Below are 21462 nucleotides of genomic sequence, written 5' to 3' on the forward strand. Positions count from 1 at the left end.
AAATATTTAAAGTGTAAAATGTGATGAGTCTTGGCATATGTATACACCTGTAAACCATCATCACAATCAAGACAATGTATGTGTTTCATTACCCCAGAAAGTTTTCTTGTGACCCCCTTTATAATCCTGCTTGCTGCTCTCTCTCTCCATCCTCAGACAACCAGATGTTTGCCATGACTATAGTTTGCATTTTCTAGGATTTTATATAAGTGGAATCATACAATGTGTACTCTTTGTCTTCTGTCAGCTTGATTATTTTGAGACCCACCCAAGTTGTTGCATGTATCAAGAGTTCCTTTTCATTGCTAATGTGTATTACATTGTATGGATAGACCACAATTGGTTTATCCATTTTTCTGTTGATGGACATTTGGGTTGCTTCTATTTTGGAGCTATTACAAATAAAGTTGCTATGTACTTTAGTGCATATGTGTGGTCATATACATTTATTTCTCTTGCATAAATACCTCAGGATGGAATGACCAGGTAATATGATAGGTATATGTTTAACTTTTTAAGAACCTGCTAAGTTGACTTCTACAGTGGTTGTACCATTTAAAAACCCTACCAGTAGTATTATTATCCTCATCAACCCTTGGTACGGTGAATTTTTTCAATTTTAGCGGTTCTCATAAGTGTGGTGTTAATTTGTATTTTCATGACTAGTGACGCTGAGCATCTTTTCATGTGCTAACATGCCACCTATATATTTTCTTTGGTAAAGTGATTGTTCAAATCTTTGGCATATCAACTATACTCCGATAAAATTTTTTTAAAATCTTTGCCGTATTTTTATTGTTTACATTATTATTATTAGATATGAGATATAAGAGATTTTATGTATCCTAGATAGAAGTACTTTCTTGGATATATGTTTTTTGAATATTTCCCCCCATTTTGTAGTTTGCCTTTTCACTTGATAACAATATCTTTGGAAAAGTAAAAGTTTTTTTTTTTTTAAATTTTGATGAAGTCCATTTTATTGATTTTTCTTTTTTAGTTCTTGCTTTTTGTATCCCAGTTAAGAAACAATTGACAAACCAATGTTGCTAAGATTTTCTCCTATGTTTTCTTCAAGAAGTTTTATACTTTTACCTCTTACATTTAGGTCTATAATTCATTTTGAATTTCTTTGTATGTTAGTTTAAGGTAAGGGTTGATGTTCATTTGGATTCTTTGTTGTTTTGTTTTGGGGTTTTGTGTGTGTGTGTGTGTGTGTATGGATATCGATTTGTTCCAGCACCATTTATTGTAAAAAACTACCATTTCCCCCATTGAATTGGCTTGGCACGTTTGTTGAAATCAATTGATTATATATACATGGGTCTATTTCTAGACAAATTCCATTGATCCATGTCTATCTTTCTTTTTCATATGTCTATCTTTATATTGTCTTGATTACTGCAGCTTCATAGCAATATTAAAATCATTGCCTACATGGAGAAAATATTTGCAAATGATATGACTGATAAGAGATTAATATCCAAAATATAGAAACACCTCATACAACTTAATATCAAAAAAAAAATCCAATTAAAAAATGGGCACAAGACCTGAATAGATATTTTTCCAAAGAAGACATACAGATGGCCATACAGGCACATGGAAAGATGCTCAACATTGCTAATCATCAGAGAAATGCAAATCAAAACCACAATGAGATACCATCTCACACTTGTCAGAATGGCTATCATCAAAAACACCACAAATAAGAAATGCTGGAGAGGGTGTGGAGAAAAGGGAACCCTCTTGCACTGCTGGTGGGAATGCAAATTGGTGCAGCCACTATGGAGAACAGTATGGAGGTTCTTTAAAAAACTAAAAATAGAACTACCATATGACCCAGCAATTCCACCCCTGGGTATATATCCAAAGAAAATGAAAACACTAATTCAACAACTTTTTGCAACAACATGGATGGACCTGAAGAATATTATGCTTAGTGAAATAAGTCAGACAGACAAATACTGTATGTTATCACTTCTATGGGGAATCTAAAAATAAAACAAACTAGTGAGTATAACAAAAAAGAAACAGACTCACAGATACAGAGAACAAACTAGTGATTACCAGTTGGGAGAGGGGATTAAGAAGTATAAACTACTATGTAGAAAATAAATAAGCTACAAGAATATATTGTATGGTACAGAGAATATAGCCAATATTTTATAACTGTAAATAGAGTATAATCTTTAAAAATTGTGAATCACTACCTTGTATACCTGAAACATACAATATTGTAAATCAACTATACCTCAGTGAAATAAAGACAGGAAAATACCCAATACAATTGATTGTTGTATGTTGACCTTATATCCTGACACCTTAAGAAATTCATTTATTACTACTAGTAGCTTTTTGGTAGATTAATTAGGATTTCCTAATTGCAGATGATTGTCATCTACAAATTAAGATGGTTTTCTTTCTTTCTTTGTAATTTGAATGCCATTCATTCATTTAGCTTTGCTGCACGGGCTAGAACATCCAGTACAATTTGAATAGAAGTGGTAAGAATATATCCTTGTCTTGTTCCTGATCTTAGAGGAAAACCATTTCAGTCTTTCACTTTAAGTATGATGCTAGCTGTGAGTTTTTCATAGATGCTCTTTATTAGGTTGAGGAAGTTCCCTTCTATTTGTAGTTTGCTGAGAATTTTTATTAAGTATGGATGTTTGACTGTTCCATTGGATTTTTTCTTTTCTTTTTTCTTTTTTGCATCTTTTGAGATGGTCATGTAGAGGAATTAAGTCCTTAAATACCAGTGATTGTTATCCTTACCCCCACTCCCAGCCACCTTTAGAGTTCTGTCCTTGGACCTCCTCTCTTACGTTCTACAAAATGAAAAGACCTGTACATTACAATGGCTTTAACTAACATCTGCGTGTAAATAACTTCCAAGCATATATGTTTCATCACAAATTCTCAACTGAAATTGAGACCAATATTTTCAGCTTCTAAATGTACTTTATCTACCAGGTTATCCTCCACATATATCTATGAAGATAAATACGTGTAAGATAAAAATTCAATATCTATTCTCTTCAATTAACTGACATTGAATTAAATAGGATCCTTAATTTGAATTTATACCTTTGTATACCAACGAATATCTTTTAAATGTAGGGAATTCCCTGGTGGTCCAGTGGTTAGGACTCTGCGCTTTCCCTGCCGAAGGCATGGGTTCAATCCTTGGTTGGGGAACTAAGATCCTGCAAGCCGCTAGTGCGGCCAAAAAAATAATTAATTAAAAAAAAAAGTCTTGGGCTTCCCTGGTGGCGCAGTGGTTGAGAATCTGCCTGCCAATGCAGGGGACACGGGTTCGAGCCCTGGTCTGGGAAGATCCCACATGCCGCGGAGCAACTAGGCCCGTGAGCCACAACTACTGAGCCTGCGCGTCTGGAGCCTGTGCTCCGCAACAAGAGAGGCCGCGATAGTGAGAGGCCTGCACATCGCGATGAGGAGTGGCCCCCTCTTGCCTCAACTAGAGAAAGCCCTCGCACAGAAACGAAGACCCAACACAGCCAAAAATAAATAATACATAAATAATAAATAAATTTTTTTTAAAAAGTCTTCATTAAAAAAAATCTTTTAAATGTAAAATCAGAAAAAGAAAATCTGAAAAAATTTTTTAAAATACTAAAGCCAAAACATTATAATGCAGGGTTTCTTAATCTTGGTACTATTGACATTTTGTGCTAGGTGATTTCTTATTATGGGGGCTGCCCTGTGCATTGTAGATATTTATCAGCATCCTTGGCATCAAACCCCCTAAATGCCAGTAGCACCCGCTATCTACCCCGTCAGTTATGATAGCCAGAAATGTCTCCAGATGTTACCAAATATCCCCTGGGGAGGCGGCAAAATCATTCCCAGTTTGAGAACTACTGATGCAGTTACTTGCAACAGATCAGTGCTCACATAGAGATCAAGAACCATTTTTTAAAATCTGCTTGAAGGCATTGGGGAGCCTCTAAGAAACTAGGATATGATGAGTTTCCACTGCCTTCAAATAAATAAGCTGGGTGATGTGGTGGTGGATTTAATAATTTATAGCAACTAGTGATAGCCGTGTTGCTCATTCTTTCCCTTTCTGAAAAGAAATTGTTATTGCATACTGGATGTGTAAGGGCAGATACTTTTTTCACTTATAGGTTATCCGATACCAGAGTCAGTTTAAGACATTATAGAGAAAATGGCACATTCCCAGAGTTGAGTGCAGTCATTGCATGTAAACTTGAGCCCAATCCCTTGTGGTTGGGTGTCTTCCAAGATGCCCTCCCTTCTTCCAATTTTTGGCTATACACTTGGCCATACAGAATGGAGAGATTTACAAGTATCTCTTTCAGCTTAGTGTGTTCATGTAATAGAGGTTTGATAGATAAGTAGATGAGTCATGTGGTAACTTAAAAGTTGGTTAAGCCCTTCACCTTTCTTTTTAGTTCCTTCCTCCTGGGTAGAGTATGGATATGATAGCTGGGGCTGAAGCAGCCACTTTAGATCATGAAGTGACTTTGTGAATAAAAGCTACACATGATGAAGCAGGAGGATGTGAATCTGGGTCTCTGACTAACTTGTGGGGCATAACCTTTATACTCATGCTGGGAAACATGCCACGATAACTTTATATAAGAGAAATAAATTTCCATCTCATTTCGGCTACTGTTATTTTGGGGGTTTGTTACTTACAGCTAAACCTAATCTAAACTAACTAGAAAAGTTCAGGGCAGTGGTTCTCAAAGTATAGAAGTGTGGTCTGAAGGCTCCTGATTTTTTTAGGGAGTTCATGGGTAGAAGATGAACCACAAACCAATCAGCTTGAAGCAAAATGTGTGAAGTTCAGAAGTGATATAGAATGTGACATAGGAAGTGATACAGTTTTTATACCGTACTGATACAGAATGGGTTGGGAGTCAAGCCAGAATTCAAATACCTAGAAGGAAGAGCATAGTGATGTGGGTAGTAATGATTCACTCTTTAAACAAATCTCTGTTGTACATCTACCGTGTGTCAGGCACTGTACGGAGCATTAAGTATAGAGATGTAAGCAAGACAGATGAGATCCCATCCTCTGGGGCACTGACATTTAAAGCACAATTAGTCAGATCTTTTTCCTCTGATGAAATGTGGGCTCTTTACCTGAGTCGGTATGGAAGAAAGAACAGTTAAAGCTGTTAACAATTAAAGAATGAACTAAATTAAGATTTGTTCTTGTTTGTACTTGTCCCAAGTAGGGGTGGGAAAGAAAATGTTTGATTTATATGCTTTTAAAGTAACAGTGTGGGACACAAAATACATTCTAAAAACTGCACTTTCCATTTCCATCAGTCTGAGGTTGAGGAAAAGAAGAGAAAATAAGGAAGAGAAAAAATGCATTTGAGACATAAAGGAGACAGATATAGACACACTGCAGAATCAATACTGCAGAGCAAGAATGGTGGGGGTGGGGAGGTTGATATGCAAAAGGAAAAATCTTAATTTTAATTAAGGTGCCTAACAGCTTTCTTTGACTCAACTACCTCTCTTAAACTCCACTTATATCTTGCATCTGCATAAATATTTTATAAGTGGTAAAGCACTATATAAATGTATAGCCTTCATATTATTAGCAGATAATAATCTTTACTGAATTTCACAGTTCTCACAGAAAATTCCTTTATTGTACAGTTTTTGAGGGTTCCCCCCATCTCCCCCTGAAAGTAGTTCCTTTGAGTTTAACTCTTCAGTCACCATTCTCACATTTTACTCATTTAAACAAAGGTTTGACTTGTAGTTGTGGAGAAATTATATAATCTACCATATGCCTACTCCATCTTTTTAATCTTTAAAAGTCAATAAAAAATTGCTGAAATTTCTTTCATTCATAAACTTATCAATAGCATTAACCTAGGTATGACATCATAAAATTTCATATAAATACCAATACAAAACACCATGTGCTTCATACGGCTGTCAGTATAAGATCAATAGATCCTGAAAGTTCTGAAGCTTCAAAATTAAAATGTTACAAGTTCCTGCTTTAATTACTACTTCATTTCTAAACCTCAGGGGAGAAAAACTAATTTCAGTGTTACAACCCATATGTCAATAACATTTATTACTTTGGTAAAAACAAGTGATCTGTTAGTAAGGTTTCATTATGAGCACACAACAAACCCTAAATTATTTGCTGATAGGTTGGTTATCCACTGACTTTATGAATTCTAGGATAGCTTCCCCATGCTTCTGAGTCATTTCCATTTACTACTGTAAGTAAATATGCAGGGGCATTAATATTAATATTTAAATATTAATATTTAGGCTTAATGCAGAAAACATGAATAATCAAAACAAACAAGGAAACTTCTTACATGCAATCCCACTCCTGGGCATATATCCGGAGAAAACCATAATTCGAAAACATACATGCACCCCAATGTTCATTGCAGCACTGTTTACAATAGCCAGGATATGGAAACAACCTAACTGTCTATCAACAGACGAATGAATAAAGAAGATGTGGTATATTTCTACAATGGAATATTACTCAGCCATAAAAAAGAATGAAATAATGCCATTTGCAGCAATATGGATGCACCTAGAGATTATCATACTAAGTGAAGTAAGCCAGACAAATATCATATGATATGGCTTATATGTGGAATCTAAAAAAAAGATACAGATGAACTTATATACAAAACAAACAGACCCATAGACATAGAAAACAAACTTATGGTTACCAAAGTGGAAAGGAGGCAGGGAGGGATAAATTAGGAGTTTGGGATTAACATAAACACACTACTATATATAAAATAGATAACCAACAAGGACCTACTGTATAGCACAGAGAACTATACTCAATATTTTATAATAAGCTATAAGGGAAGAGAATCTGAAAAAAAAATTATATATATATATAAAACTGAATCACTGTGCTGTACACCTGAAACTAACACAACATTGTAAATCAACTATACTTCAGTAAAAAAAAAAAAAATCTTACAATGCATTCCAAACTGAAATATATTTCATATGGTGGGGATTTTCTTAACACCAACTTCCTAGAATGTAGCGTGATACCTTCTCTTCCCAGATATCTGTGTTGTGAATGTTCTCACTTCTTTCAGGTCTTCCCTGACCACCCTGTATAAAAATAAGCACCCATGTATGACCACCGGTACTTTCTATCCCCCTTGTTTCATTTATCTCTGCAGAACTTATCACCACTATTTAAGTGTACATTTGCTTTCCTATATTCTCCTCCCCAACTCATGCCCCCCACAGAATAACCTTCATGAGAATACGGATGTTCTGGCTGTTCATTCAGAGCCTTGAACAGTTCCTAGTACATAATATGCAACCAAAAACACAGGATTTGTTCAATAGACTTGGAGATTTTAAGTACAATTCCCTTAAGTTGCAAGTGAGAAAATAACTCCATAAATACAGAGGCAGAAAGGAAACTGAACAGAGAACAGACATTACAGAGTCCATGCAACTGATGTCCCAACTGCATAGTAAGTTGTTCACAACACAGACTTCACACCTGGACAAAACCAGACTCTAGTCCACTTACGAATAGTGACACCCTGGGCAAACTAACCTTTCCACGTCTCAATTCACCTGATACAAAATAGGGATGATAACAGCACCAACTTAACATTGTTATTACAGTGATTAAATGTGATTATGTATGTAAAATACTACAGTACATAGCAACAAATAAGTACTTAATAAAAGGGAGCTAACATTGTATTTACCATCATCATCATCATTGACATCATCATCTCACTCGGGCTCCAAAGACTATTTTCTAATATTTCCCAAATAATTTATGGGTAAGACTGACTATCTAGCTTCTAAGTCCACACAACCAAGAAGCAGCAAATTAAAGAGAGAGAGAGAGCAATTGCCAGAAGTGACAGCAGTAAAAAAAATGAGAGGAAAATGAAAAACTATAAAAACCAGATTCCCAAGGTACTGCATTACAGCACAATAACAATGTCCATAAAGATGACACTTAGCCACTAAGAAAAAGATTACATTATATTACATTTAATACACTCGTAAGATGGCAAGAAAAATATAATTCTAAAATTAGGAAGATTTACTTCAAAATGGTTTACCTGAACTTTTGGTGTAAAAGATAAAACTTTCATTACCTTCAAAATTCATCTTCTGGAAAAACGGAGTAAAGTAAATGAGGTGTTATTATATAGAAGGCTTGGTTATCTCTGCTGTAAATAAATACCCATCAGTGTAATTTTCGCCAATCTCTCTATCTAAAGCTTTTTTGACATCCTATTAAAGATCAAATTATCTCAATATGGGAATCATCCTTCTCTCATAATGTGTAATGTTGTATCTCAAGTGTGGACTTCAGGGAAATGGTAAATAGTTCCATTTTACTGTCTCAGTGTCACTGCTACAACCCTGTAACAAATCTGCATTTATTAATCCTATTTCTTTTAAGCTACAGAATAACCAGGGTTTTCTGAGATTAGGAAGAAAATCAAACTTCAAAATCAAAACCACATTCCAAAATTTCTTAAAAGGTATTTTTCTTTGTTCAATTCCTTTGTAAAAACATTGGTCACCACTTAACATACAGTGCCAACAAAATGCACCCAATTTACATGCATAAACAAGTCAATAAATCATAATACACAGACAACATGAATTTCAAACAAAGAGTACTGACACAGCTCACGTTGCATTTAACCATAGTTATAGTTGCTCCCAAAAAAGAAACAGCTAATATGAGAAATAAGAATTCCAGTTTCAATCTGAAATAAAATTCCTCGTGACAAGTAATATGAAACAATGATTATATGAAGTCATTATCTTAAAGGGAACCATTTTTCAGAAGTCACTTTGTGCAAAGCACCATACTAGTATAGAATAAGATCTTGAAAAAAATCTGTACCTTAGTTTAAGGACAAAAGGGCTCCATTTTTTTTTTAACTAATTACCTGAATGATGCAAATTTTTATTGTGTCCATAAATTAAAATACTTTTCAATATGAAGGTTATATATTCCATATTTTGACATTTTAAATAATTCTACAGACGCTCAGCTAAAAAGATTCTGTAGGACTGGGTTATTTTCACGAGCAAAAAAAATGAAAGCACTCATCAAAAGCCCTTTTTAAACTCACAGGCAAAGTTTCTGGATATGGGATTTAATTAATAAAAAGAAAATTTAAGCACCACAATAAAATATGTTTTTAGAGAACAGAAAGGACTGGCAATACAGTTAGGGACAAAAGCACTTAAACATTTACCCAAAAAAAAATTTTTTTTTTTAAAAATAATCACTCTAATCCTATCATCTGAAATAATAAAAAAAAAATTTTGGTGTGTCTGTGGTATTATGTGGAAGATACAAACCACAGTTCTATTTAAAATGTTAAGTTTTAAAATTCTAATTTGATCAAATGAGACTGTCATAGTATTTGTACATAATAAGAATGTTATATATTTATTTTTATATTCTATGATTAAAGGACACCACTAAAACCATTTTGAAGTACACAGAAGAGAATTTATGACAAATTGCCTTGTGAGAAAAAACAGCTCCTCTGTAAATAAGACCTCAAAGTAAATATGTGCAAATAAAACTTTAAAAATAAGGTAGCTGTAAATAGAGCCATCTTTAAGTTTCCCTTCTTTTGCATCTATTTAGCAAAATAAATAATTTCAGTGGCCCAAATAGTAACTTTAATTTCTGTTTTTCTCCCCCATGATGTGTTCAACTACTCTTACAATTAAGAGTAATTTTTTAGCCTGTGTAACAGACCACATGCTAACAAGCTTTAAGGGTTCATAAAATTAAAATTTATGATTCACAAGTATAGATATGAATCCTATCTATGCCTAAATCAGATACACAAGACTGGACATAAGTAACTTCAATCTAAAATATGATTTAAAGACCACAAAAAAAGAAAAGGGACCAAAAAAGGGAGAAAGAATTTCTCCTCATATGTCTTTTGATCACTAGGCTATATATAGCAAAAAGCAAAACATAAAATATTTATTTTTCACCTCAAAAGAAGTTATCCAGAAATAAAATCCGCTAAAGAAGATATAACAATGTCAAAATTATGAGTACTCAAACTCATTCAATTCAGATGAGAAGACATCTGGGGGGGAGAAAAGCCTTCCCAAACAGTATTATTTGTATTTTATTAACCTTACAAATATCACCTCAACTTCACCACTCATACCATAAACCTTCTTGACAGTTTCCATTTTATACTTCTGTGAAAAAAAAATTTTTTTGCCTCTTAATTTTCCAAGTGTTCACACCTTAATTCCACAATCCCCATTAAAAATACTCTAAAATAATGACTTTCCCTTAGGAGTCAGAAATCACTATGTATTTTTCAAAACTGAGAAATTAAATTGGTAAAAAAAACCAACTCAAAATAATACACTTGTTAACATATATGGTTTTATGTAGTAGGGAGACCACATAATTGTTCATCCTGATTAATCTCCGGCTCTTGAGACAATAAGGTCTGAAAATTAAAATGAGTGATAGGTACTTAAAATACTTAAAGTCTCTGTCCATTTTGAATAGATGTGAGAGTTTTTTTTAAATGACTGAAATTATATGATTGTAAATGTTTACTGTGAAACAGTACAAAATTGATGTTGCCAAAAAGAGTAAAAAAAATCTTTAACTGATGTTAAACATCTTCAGTAATTTGGAAAAAATCTTAAGGTTGAATTGTAACTATAAGGGAACAACAACAGAAAATGCTTTCATGCATGTACACATGGTAAGTAACAAATAGGCAAACCCCAAGTCAGCACAGCACATCAATGACTGATATTTAAATGATATTTTGGTGTATAAAGAAAGAAAAAGAAAAGGTAAAATGTTGACTGCCATTGATGAAAAAGCATTTCAACAATTTACACAAAAGTTTTTTAAAAAAGATGTCCTAAGAAAACCAAGCCACAATAAGTTAGTGTTTTCCATAATACATGCTGAATTAGTTGATCCCATATCTATGCACTGTTACTGTCTTAATTCCTAAATGTTGTGACAGCATATTTAATAATTGAGGTACATTAGTTTACATCTTTTTATAGGTATCCTAAGAGAGTTAATTTTTCTTTTCCAGTTTTTCATCATCTTCACCTCCTCCAAAGAAAATCAAAGGAAACATTCCTAGAATGCAGCCAATAGTCACCCCAACAGCTTTGCCCTATGGAAACAAAAGAAAAGATTTTTTGACAGTTAATTTACCCCTGTAAGAGGAATCCTTGCTTAAGTATCTGATAAAAATTAAAAATTACTATGTACTATAAAATTCAACTGTGACTGTATTTCTTTTGATCATAGTAACTTAAATATAAAAATAATGTACAAAAGGTTCTAGAACAAATAATATGTAAAGTTCAAAGCAACAAGGAAAAAAAAATTTTTTTCAAATTGCCATAAAAATAACATTAGAGGGGCTTCCCTGGTGGCGCAGTGGTTAAGAATCTACCTGCCAATGCAGGGGACACGGGTTCAAGTCCTGGTCCAGGAAGATCTCACATGCTGCGGAGCAACTAAGCCCGTGCGCCAACTACTGAGCCCGCATGCCATAACTACTGAAGCCCGTGCACCTAGAGCCCGTGCTCCGCAACAAGAGAAGCCACTGCAATGAGAAGGCCGCGCACTGCAACAAAGAGTAGTCCCCGCTCACCGCAACTAGAGAAAGCCCACGCACAGCAATGACGACCCAATGCAGCCAAAAATAAATAAATAAATTTATTAAAAAAAATAAATTAACATTAGAGAAGTATTCAAGTAGAAAAACACTTTTTAAAAATGTCAGAGATAGGAAGAAAGGAGATATCTCACCAAGTACTCTCAACATATTTGTATTTGCTACCCTTTGTATATATTCCTTTTCAATATTTATCCCCATGTACACCTAATTATATGTAGGTCTAATCATTATGTAAACATAGCTTTGTTTTCTGCCTTATTCCTTCCCCCCACAGCCACACGTTATAATAAACTCCTTTCCAAACTGTTTCATAAACTTAATAAAAAAACTTCTAAATTCCACTGAATTGATGGACTTATAATCTTCGTAAAGCTCTTTTTTTTTTTTTCTCCCGGCCACACCGCGTGGCTTGTGGGATCCTTGTTCCCTGAGCAGAGATTGAACCCGGGCCCCATGCAGTGGAAGCACCGAGTCCTAACCACTGGACCACCAGGGAATTCAAGCTCTCCTTACCATTAAAAATCATTGCTACTTTTTCACCATTGCAAATGACAGAACAATAAACATTTCTGTGTATAGCTCCTCCTCAATGATTTATTTAAAAATCAAATAATATGAATATTTGTGCATAATCATAGGATACTGCCATGCTATCTATTCTAGATAAAACTGCAAATATGTGTATACCCATTGCAACATATTTATATGTATACGTACACACAATTTTTCTGCGATCTCACCTACATTAAAAAAATATTTTTTAATTTTTATAAATGATTTTTAAATGATGCATTCCTATGATGACTATTAAGGTTATACACTTTTGAATTAAGTTTTATGTCTTCATACAGACATTTATTGAGAATCTACAAAGTACCAAACTCTATGCTAGGTACCAGGGAGACAGACAGGGTCCAAGCAGATGCAGTCTGTCTCTCTCCGCTAGGAACTTCCAGTTAGTTTTCATGCTTTTCTACTTGCTAGTCAATATACTTGGAATTCTCTCATTCACCTAGTAAATGTCTCATCAATAATTTCAAAATAAGCTTAGATCTAATACTCACCAAGAAATCTCCACACCAAAAGAAATTTCTCTCCACAAAGAGTTAATTCTTTTCCTGGTGCTTCTGCTATATCTGGTGCATAATTCTATTACTGAATATGTCACACTAAATTATAATTTATTTAATATGTCTGGTTCCTTACCTACACAATCCTTAAAAAGAACTATAGTCTATTACTCATTTTATGTCCTTCAGTCTCAGCACATAACTGATACTCCTCAACAGTAACTGAATCATACAAAGAATTTTTCAAAAATCAAGTATACCTACAAAAAATAGTCAATAAAAAATTACTGCTTTTCTGAACCTGCCAAGGCTTGGACAGTTTTTGTTAAAAATTCTACTCAAATCAATTTCAGTCTCAAATTTCTCAAGGGACTGAATACAGTGTCTTGCTCTGGCTACCCAAATTCACCGTCATAAGCCATATAAAGTACTCACCAAATGTGTACTAACACGTGTTTGCCACATGTCAACTTGCTTTGGTGTGAGATCAGGAATTGATAGACCTAACCTGGAAGCCAAAGCTTCAACGTAGCCTGCAAGTCTTTAAAAATACAAGAGGACGGAATATAAGTTTTTAAAGAGACACACAATGTCCTCACATAGGAAAAACTAATTACTACAAAGATAAGATAATTCTATACCTGTAATTGGCACTCTAGAAATGGTATAAACATTCTTTTACAACTTTCATCTTCATTGTGTATAAATATATCTGGTTTAAAAATTTTCAGACTGACATATTTAATACACAGGTAAATTAATTAACTTAGAGTAATTATTCTCTACCATTACCTTAAAAAGAACAATTAAAGGTATATAAAAATGTTTACAACACTTATAATTTATTCATTTATTCCAAATTCAAAGCAAAGTACTTTAACATATAAGTTAATAACTATCATCAGAAAACAAAAATTTCCAAAATTTATCAGATTGATATACTAAGAAAAACAGCCTACAATTTTCAGGGCAATTTCAAGTATTTATCAATTCTAAGTTGCCATTGCTTATTGGATACAATCTTTAAGAACTGTAAGAAAGAAAAAAAATTGCCAATTAAACTATGCATACCATCAATTATAAGATGGATCCCAATGTCAGATATGTTAAGTTCTAAAAACCTGTGCAACTAAGATTGATAAAATGTGGTATTTGTTACCTAATGCTATTTTTAAAAGGCAGAGGAGAAGTAGTTCTTAAATATAAGACTCCCAACAAATCTTTATCTCTAATAAAAAAATAATTGTTTAATGATACAATCTAAAACCAAATGGCCTTAGAGATCTATTAGATCATTTGATTCTATTAAATATAGAAAGCTGTCACAGTAGCTATATAATATTATCATTATTAACCTTAATGTTGGAAACTGGGAAATGGAATGTTTAAGGGGTAATATCATTATAGGTTTATGTCAGGAATTCCAGGAATATAAAATTTCTGCTTTGGCCCAGAACAAAGAAACTGTGTTTTTAACATTAGCTTTGGCCCCAAACTCCAGTGCAGAAGTCTAATATATAGAGTTAGGTCATATATAAAGCTGCTTTTCTCCAGATTATAGGGCTAAGGAGACCTCTACTAGACCCAGATCCAAATCTCAAAACTTACCATTCTAATGAACCAAAAAAGGAAGAAACAGAACCAAAGACTGAGCAAGAGAAAATATGTTTATCACAAAAATTAATGCCAACTTAGTCTAATTTATACTTCCCAGGCTTCCCCAAGCTCAGGAAGCAGCCCAGGCCATCTGCCGCTTAGAAGAGAGAATGTAAAAACAGAAAGAGAGAAAGCTGGCCTTTTCCAAGTAGGCATCCTCAGTTTGTTTCATCATTCCTGCCACATGGAATAAAAAGAGAAAAAACTAGCCAAGTCCCTGTATGTTTTGGCCATTATTCTCTGAAAATTCCTCTCCCTAGAAAACATGCCCAGTCAGTATCCTCACATTTGAGCCATATTTCTTATCTTTGGGTTTAGTGGGAGATGGGTGGGGCTGAAATAATGATAGGGGTTCTTACTTTTAGTCCTGTCTCACCCTTGGAAATGTTTATAAAATACATATAAACAGTTCAGTAAATGAAAATTCAACTTACCTTATGGTAGTTTTAGAAAAAATTTTGCACATATCAGAATTGCTTGAGAAGATTATTAAACACAAATGTCAGGGTCCCATCCCCAGAGACACTAATTCTGCATGACTGGGATGTGAGCGAGACATCTATATTTGATGCACACCAAAGATTCAGTGCTATTGATTTAGAAACATTAAAGTTAAAAATTTAGTTATAAAACACACATGCAAAAATAAATGTCCCTTTTAAAAATCCTTCTCAATTAAAGGAGAATGGAGAAGAGAAATAGAGCAAGTACACACATGCACAAATGAATAAATGAATGAACTTACCCAAGACCAGCTAAATCTGACACAAGGTTTCCCAAAGCAGCAGCTAAAAAAATGAAAAATGGACAAGTGAATTATTACATAGAAGTCAGAAAAATCAATAAAGCACTGCTCTGGAAGAGTTATCACATTTCTAAACTACAATGACAATATCCAAAGTAGTTCATTCGACAGCTCTGAATCATGAGATCTCCAAAATAGAACACAATATTTCTGAGATTATAGTATTCTACCTCCATCAAGTAGTATGTTTTTTCTAATGTGGCAGCCAGTTTCCATTTTGGCTTCAGTATTAAAACACCTGTACAAAATTTTGTAGTTTAACTTTCAGATAATATTTAAGGGAATTTGAATACTTGAAAGTTAAAGAGTAAAGCTATATGTACAGCTATGACATTCAAGAAAATCAAGGAGAGGAAATGTCTCTTTCATTAACTCATCTACTTCACGTGTTCCATAGAATAAAACAACACAGACTCATTCCCAAATGTCACCATCATGAAGAGTACAGTGGTATTTGGGGGGAAAGAGGAGATAGAACCAAATTAGATTTTCAATCTTGTATTTCCTTCCTTGACATTTCTGCCCAACTTGAAAATAAATAATTTGATAGAGAAAAAGAGTAGGAAGGTTTTAGGGTAACACTGAATTAAGAGAAAAAAAATTTTAATATAGTCAATCTAGTAGATTATTGTTACCCATTAACTAACTTAAAGTACCTAAACTTTCTCAGAAAAATATGTGCTACATATACGAAATTAAAAATTAGAGGAATAGGATTACGTAGATAAACTAAGAGACATCTCAGTGAATAAACTCATTCAAATAAAGTATCCTCTTCTAAACCTAACCTACTAAAATGTTTCATAAATATACAATGGAATAATAACATTACTATTATTAAATACCTGCCATAGTTGAAATTCCCAAAATAACTCCAATAGATAACTCAATATGGGTTCCCTGAAAAATGATTACAAAGAAATTAATCTTAAAAATTAAAACTGAAGTGACTATCAAAGAATAGCAAAACATTAATAAAAAGAGGTAAAATAATCAATGTGTTATCAGCAAAATTATATACATAAAATATGCATAAATATACACATATACTACAGCAATTCACTTAATTATTAAATATTGGGTTGACCAAAAAGTTCATTCGGATTTTTCCATAAGAGGTTATGGAAAAACCCAAACGAACTTTTTGGCCAACCCAATATATGCATTCATGCAGAAATAACATCAATATTTTATTTATTAAAATTAGGCTTTCATAAAAATAAAAAATAGCAACACACATAGCAATATAATTCATAATTAATAATCTAGAATTTATATTTTCTTACCACAGAAAGTTGTTTTAATGCTTTTAACACAAAGACAACCAACTCACCTAAATTTTAAATTCTGAATGATACAACTATACTATTGATATTTACCCTATAAAAGATTTAAAAGACAGACAAAACCAGTTTCTAGGGACCCAAAAAATCAGACTTCAAAAATTATCCTTAAAACACTTAGTTCTTTAACCGTTAAGTAATGAGACTGTATGATTCATTTATAAGCAACAATAGCATTTAATACAATAGAGCTACAGCAAAAATGAGGTTCCACTGTATTTCCACTGAATTTATTGAGAGTTTAAGATTTTCTATGTCTATCTCATTTCTCTAAAGAAAAGAGGGGCTCGTATTTTTACTTCTACTTTAAAGAGAAGGAACTGAAGTGAAGAAGATTAAACCATTCTAATGGATTATTGCATAGAATAAAGAAGAAATCCTACAATCTACTGTGCTAATTCAGTTCTAATCCTTACACAATTCGGCCATAAGTGGACTTAATTTCAAAAGCTCTCTTGAATACTGATGCTTGAAAATTTCTAAAACTTTTAAAAAAATCTCAATAATACTTATGGAGAATAAAAAAGAATGCCCTACAAATCTCAATGATATTTGTGGAGAAAAAAAAAAAGAATGTCCTATCTGGTAATATAGAAATATTGTATTATTCAATTATTTACAAAATTGAAGAGAAGCTAAGTTTAATTTCCTCAATTTTCTTTCCCCTAGGCCTGTTGATTCCACTCCTTTAAAATATAATTCTTGTAGAGTATGGACCAAACAGCATGATGTACAAAAGTCTCCCAGGCACTTAAAGTTACAAGGTTGTAAAGATACCCAAAGAAACAGATTTCTGAAGAAGAAAACAGGCATGAAAAAGTATCTTTATATATGGAACCCAAAAAATCAGGAGCATTACTATAGAAGAGAAGCACTTGACAGCTATAGTGTATAAAAAAATACATACAGCATCTTTAACATCAATGAATCATTAGAAATGAATCATTAGAAATGACCCCCCAAAAATCTGTTTGCCAATACATGTATTTATAAAGCATTTAAGTGCTTAATCATTTGGTTGAATTTAAGAAACGTGAAGATCCTTCAAACAGCATGAAAAGCCTCATATAAAGTCAAGGTCGGTTTGAAGGCAATGGACTATCCACTCCTTTCCTTTTTCCCATAGTTACATCAAATTTTATGTTAACAGGTGAGGTAGAAATTATAAATAAACCTAATACTAGTTGTCTTAAAGTTATACTTGGTTCATCACCTTAATATGATTAATCTATGCTAGAATTTTAATCAATTCTATCCTAATTAAATTGTAAGAAAAATAATCCCCCAAAACCCACTATAATATGTTATAAAAAGCAATCCCAATAATATAAAAATTTAATAAAAAACTATGAAATCAAAAGCTTAGTATGAACAGCAGCCAAGAATAAAGGTCAAGCCTACTATGAGAAGTTATATAGGAATTTGTTTACATGACTACAACTAGGGTAGCAGTTAAGAGAGTATACCGAACAGGAAAAACATCAAATGGCATGATAGAAAAGAAGAATGAAATATCTTCTTGACTTACTATCTTCAAACAGTCATAGCTATCCTACAATGTTTGGAGGCAATCAGTGTTTTGTTTTGTTTTTTTTTAAAAAAAAAAAGGTGAAAAACATTCTTAAGATAATAATGTTCACTTATTTCCCTTTTCATAGATCCTACAGTTATATTATTTATGGATTTTAGTCTTAGCAGTCTATTAAAAAGCCTCTTTGGAAAATTTAACTGTTCTTGAATTATTTTGCAATTATCACAGGATAATATTTTTTGCCATATCTATTACTCTTAATCAGGTTTAAGCCAGTAGTTTAATTATTTATTTCAGTACTATATAAATAAAAAACGGGTGATACGTTCCTGAAACTGGATTTCAATGTAAACCAGAAAAAAAAATATTACTGAATTAGAGTCAACCATCTCAGGCCTGGAAAAATAGTCCACTCTCAGTTACACTAATAATCAGACACAGGCCTGAGTAATACAAAATAGGAACATTACAAATACAATTTGACTCTAAAATGTGGTTGTTCTGTTTGTTTTGTCTTGTTGGTATCTTTTTTTAAACACAGATACCTGTTACTTTAGATATTTATTTCAAAGAAATAATAAGACCATACTGTGAAGGTCTTATTCAGGATCTAAAAAACTACCCAGTTTCCCTATTCTGATATCTCTTCAAAATCTCCCTGCACCCCTCTTTATGCAAAATATATCATCTCAACACTTCCCTGTAGAAAGGACAGTCTTTCATCCTTTGAATATCTAAGGTCTGCCCAACTGAGGTGAAAAAAACAAATGATTATTAAGATGGTAGAACGAGAGGTACCAGCTGTCAATAAAGAGAATCTAAAATATTGAGTGTAAAAATGAAACAGAGAAGCTTTAATTCAGACAATCTATTCAAGAACACATCCAATCTTAAACTATAGCTTATAAATTCATCATAGTGGGGTTTTCATTACAATTAGACTTTATTTACATTAACTATTTAAATAATCTAACCAACTTAAGGTTTTAGTAATTTCAGAAAAGGTAGTATGGTATGGTTGAATAAGTTTCTCATATCCACAGATATATAAAATAGCCAACTTGATTCTTATATACATAATAGGAAAATGTCATAATCAGTCAAAGAAACTAGCGTTTTGAAATTGTATTTTAGAGGCTCTTACCAGACTACTTTGCTAAAGAATTATGTATCTAATGGGTGCTTATCACCTTCAAATTATGTGCATGCTACAGTATCTTCTGTGACTGCTTAAGGAGCAAGATACCTTCCTGCTATGTGAACCCTGTGTTTCCTCAACCAGGTGAATGTCTAGACTTTCAGGATATCTGATCCCTATCAATCTGGACATAAGGTGAGACTACATACCAAAGAAAACCATTCTTGAATGAACCAATTTTAGATATTTTTTAAGCAAATTTTATAATCCATACTATGTAAATTATACTTTTATCCCTATCTTGAAACTAAATATTCTATTTGTATCCATCTATAGTACATGTGACCTCCAAAACACCGAAACAAAAAACAAAAACAAACAACAACAACAAAAAAAACCCTGGCATCTCTCAAATATATTTCCCTCACGTTCAATAATCCTAAAATCATTCCATTTCTTTTTTGAGCGGTCTCCTACAAAATATCTAGAATTTATAGAACTTTTTAAAAGTTTGAGTCAGTGAAGAGAAGTGGATAGAGCACTGGGCAGTTTCAGAAGACCTGCATTTTCATCATGACTTTATAATCTGGATCCAATATTGGTTATCTAGTGACAAAAAGTGTCACAGAAGAGTAAGAAAGATAAATCAGCCATCCCTGAGACTAAACAATACTTGCAAGAAACAACCTTAAATTAAAATGACTTCAGCAAAGGAGAACTTTTTAACACTACGATGGAACAAAGACTGAAGGGTTTATTACTCACAGTATTCTTAATTGAAACTTAAATCATCTTTGGGTTAAATGGATAGACTGTATATCCAAACATCCTTTAAAACATTTTTGTATGGGAAAACTGGACAAGGAACTAATTAATAACATACACATGATGAGAACTGCTGATACAATGAAAGAACATTAGAAAATTTTACATACTTTATTCTTTAGTAAGAATGTTGAAACTAGAACAGGATAAAATAGACCCAATAAATATGTGTTTATTATTGTCAATGCTTTACCAAAAGTCTTGATGATTAATAGATATGATGCCTTAAAAATTGAGCTACAGTCTAATTAACCTGAAATATAGTTTAAAATAGCCTTGCTCATTATGATATTAATTAAAACTTTATAGCTACAATATGTAAATTATTAGGAAAATTTAGACCACATTAATTTCTTTATTAACTCAAAATAGAAGGGTTGAAAGAACTTACTGCAACAATCATAATTGCATTATCCAAAAAGCCAAACCCTATGAAAGGTATCGCATTGTGGATGAATACTGAAAAACATCAAAAACAGAAAAATATGTTTTAAGATTTCTATAATTTTAAAATGACAAAAACAGACCATATGATTAAACTCTCATAAATAGATTTGATTTAAGTTTTGGAATTTGCTTTCCATTCCCCATAGACAAAAGATTCTGCTTCTCCTCTGTTTATATACTTGGTGGAAGATATACTGGGGAAAAAACAAAATAAAAAACACATAACATGTAAAATTAATTGTGTTAGGCTTTTGTGTTTCCTTATTGGCAACGCACACACGTACAAATTACATACAGTTAATGACAGAACAAATAAATACATGAGTACCATGTTTTACCTGTTAAATTACTATTGACATCAATCTTTTTCTCTCTTAGACCTAACGACTGATACCATAAAATTGATCTCCATATTAGAAATAATAAAAAGTGTTCTGAATCAAATATCAGGGAAGCTATCTGGTCACTTACACTCACTAAACAATTTTTTAAACAAATGTTAGGAAAATGTGATTATCTCATCTGTCTTAGACATCTGTGTTCAAAGTCCTCTTTCCCCCATCAACACATCAGTATCCCTGATAGCTTTCACCAAATAAAACAAACAATATTTGATTTAAATGAAAATGTAACTTGATCTCTTCCTACCAAAGGCACATCTCACCCTACCTATCTAGTACATAATCTGAATGACCTGAGAAAACAGAAGTGTAACTAGGAAGAACTAATACCTATTTTAAAAATATATTTAGCTTCATTTTTTTTCCTATTTACATCTTCAGCACACTGTAGAATGCCTAGTGCACAGTAGATGCTCAATAAACATTAGTTAAATAAGTTGAGGACAACTAACTTGGAAAGGAAGAGAATTCCAGATTAAGAGAATTGAAGGAAAACTGTGAAACAGATTAAAAGCTGGGGATAGTTAAGACTTTATTC

General features: G+C 32.8%; 1 protein-coding gene across 3 annotated transcripts in view; it reads right to left on the bottom strand.

The window, feature by feature from the left end:
* Positions 1 to 5635: 5635 nt before the first annotated feature.
* Positions 5636 to 21462, bottom strand: part of TMEM65 (transmembrane protein 65) — a 56174-nt gene continuing 40347 nt past the window's right edge. For 2 of the 3 annotated variants that reach the window (XM_082433269.1, XM_082433270.1), the window contains 5 exons: positions 20468 to 20535; positions 16085 to 16139; positions 15180 to 15222; positions 13214 to 13319; positions 5636 to 11195 (listed from right to left, as the gene is read on the bottom strand). In XM_082433269.1, the coding sequence (XP_082289395.1) occupies positions 11094 to 11195; positions 13214 to 13319; positions 15180 to 15222; positions 16085 to 16139; positions 20468 to 20535 (374 nt within the window). In that variant the 3' untranslated portion in view covers positions 5636 to 11093. The remainder of the gene's footprint in view (positions 11196 to 13213; positions 13320 to 15179; positions 15223 to 16084; positions 16140 to 20467; positions 20536 to 21462) is intronic. The other variant, XM_082433271.1, reaches the window with a different exon arrangement.

The sequence above is a fragment of the Balaenoptera physalus genome (genome assembly GCF_965194825.1).
Source record: "Balaenoptera physalus genome assembly, chromosome: 17".
In the NCBI taxonomy this organism is placed as follows: domain Eukaryota; kingdom Metazoa; phylum Chordata; class Mammalia; order Artiodactyla; family Balaenopteridae; genus Balaenoptera; species Balaenoptera physalus.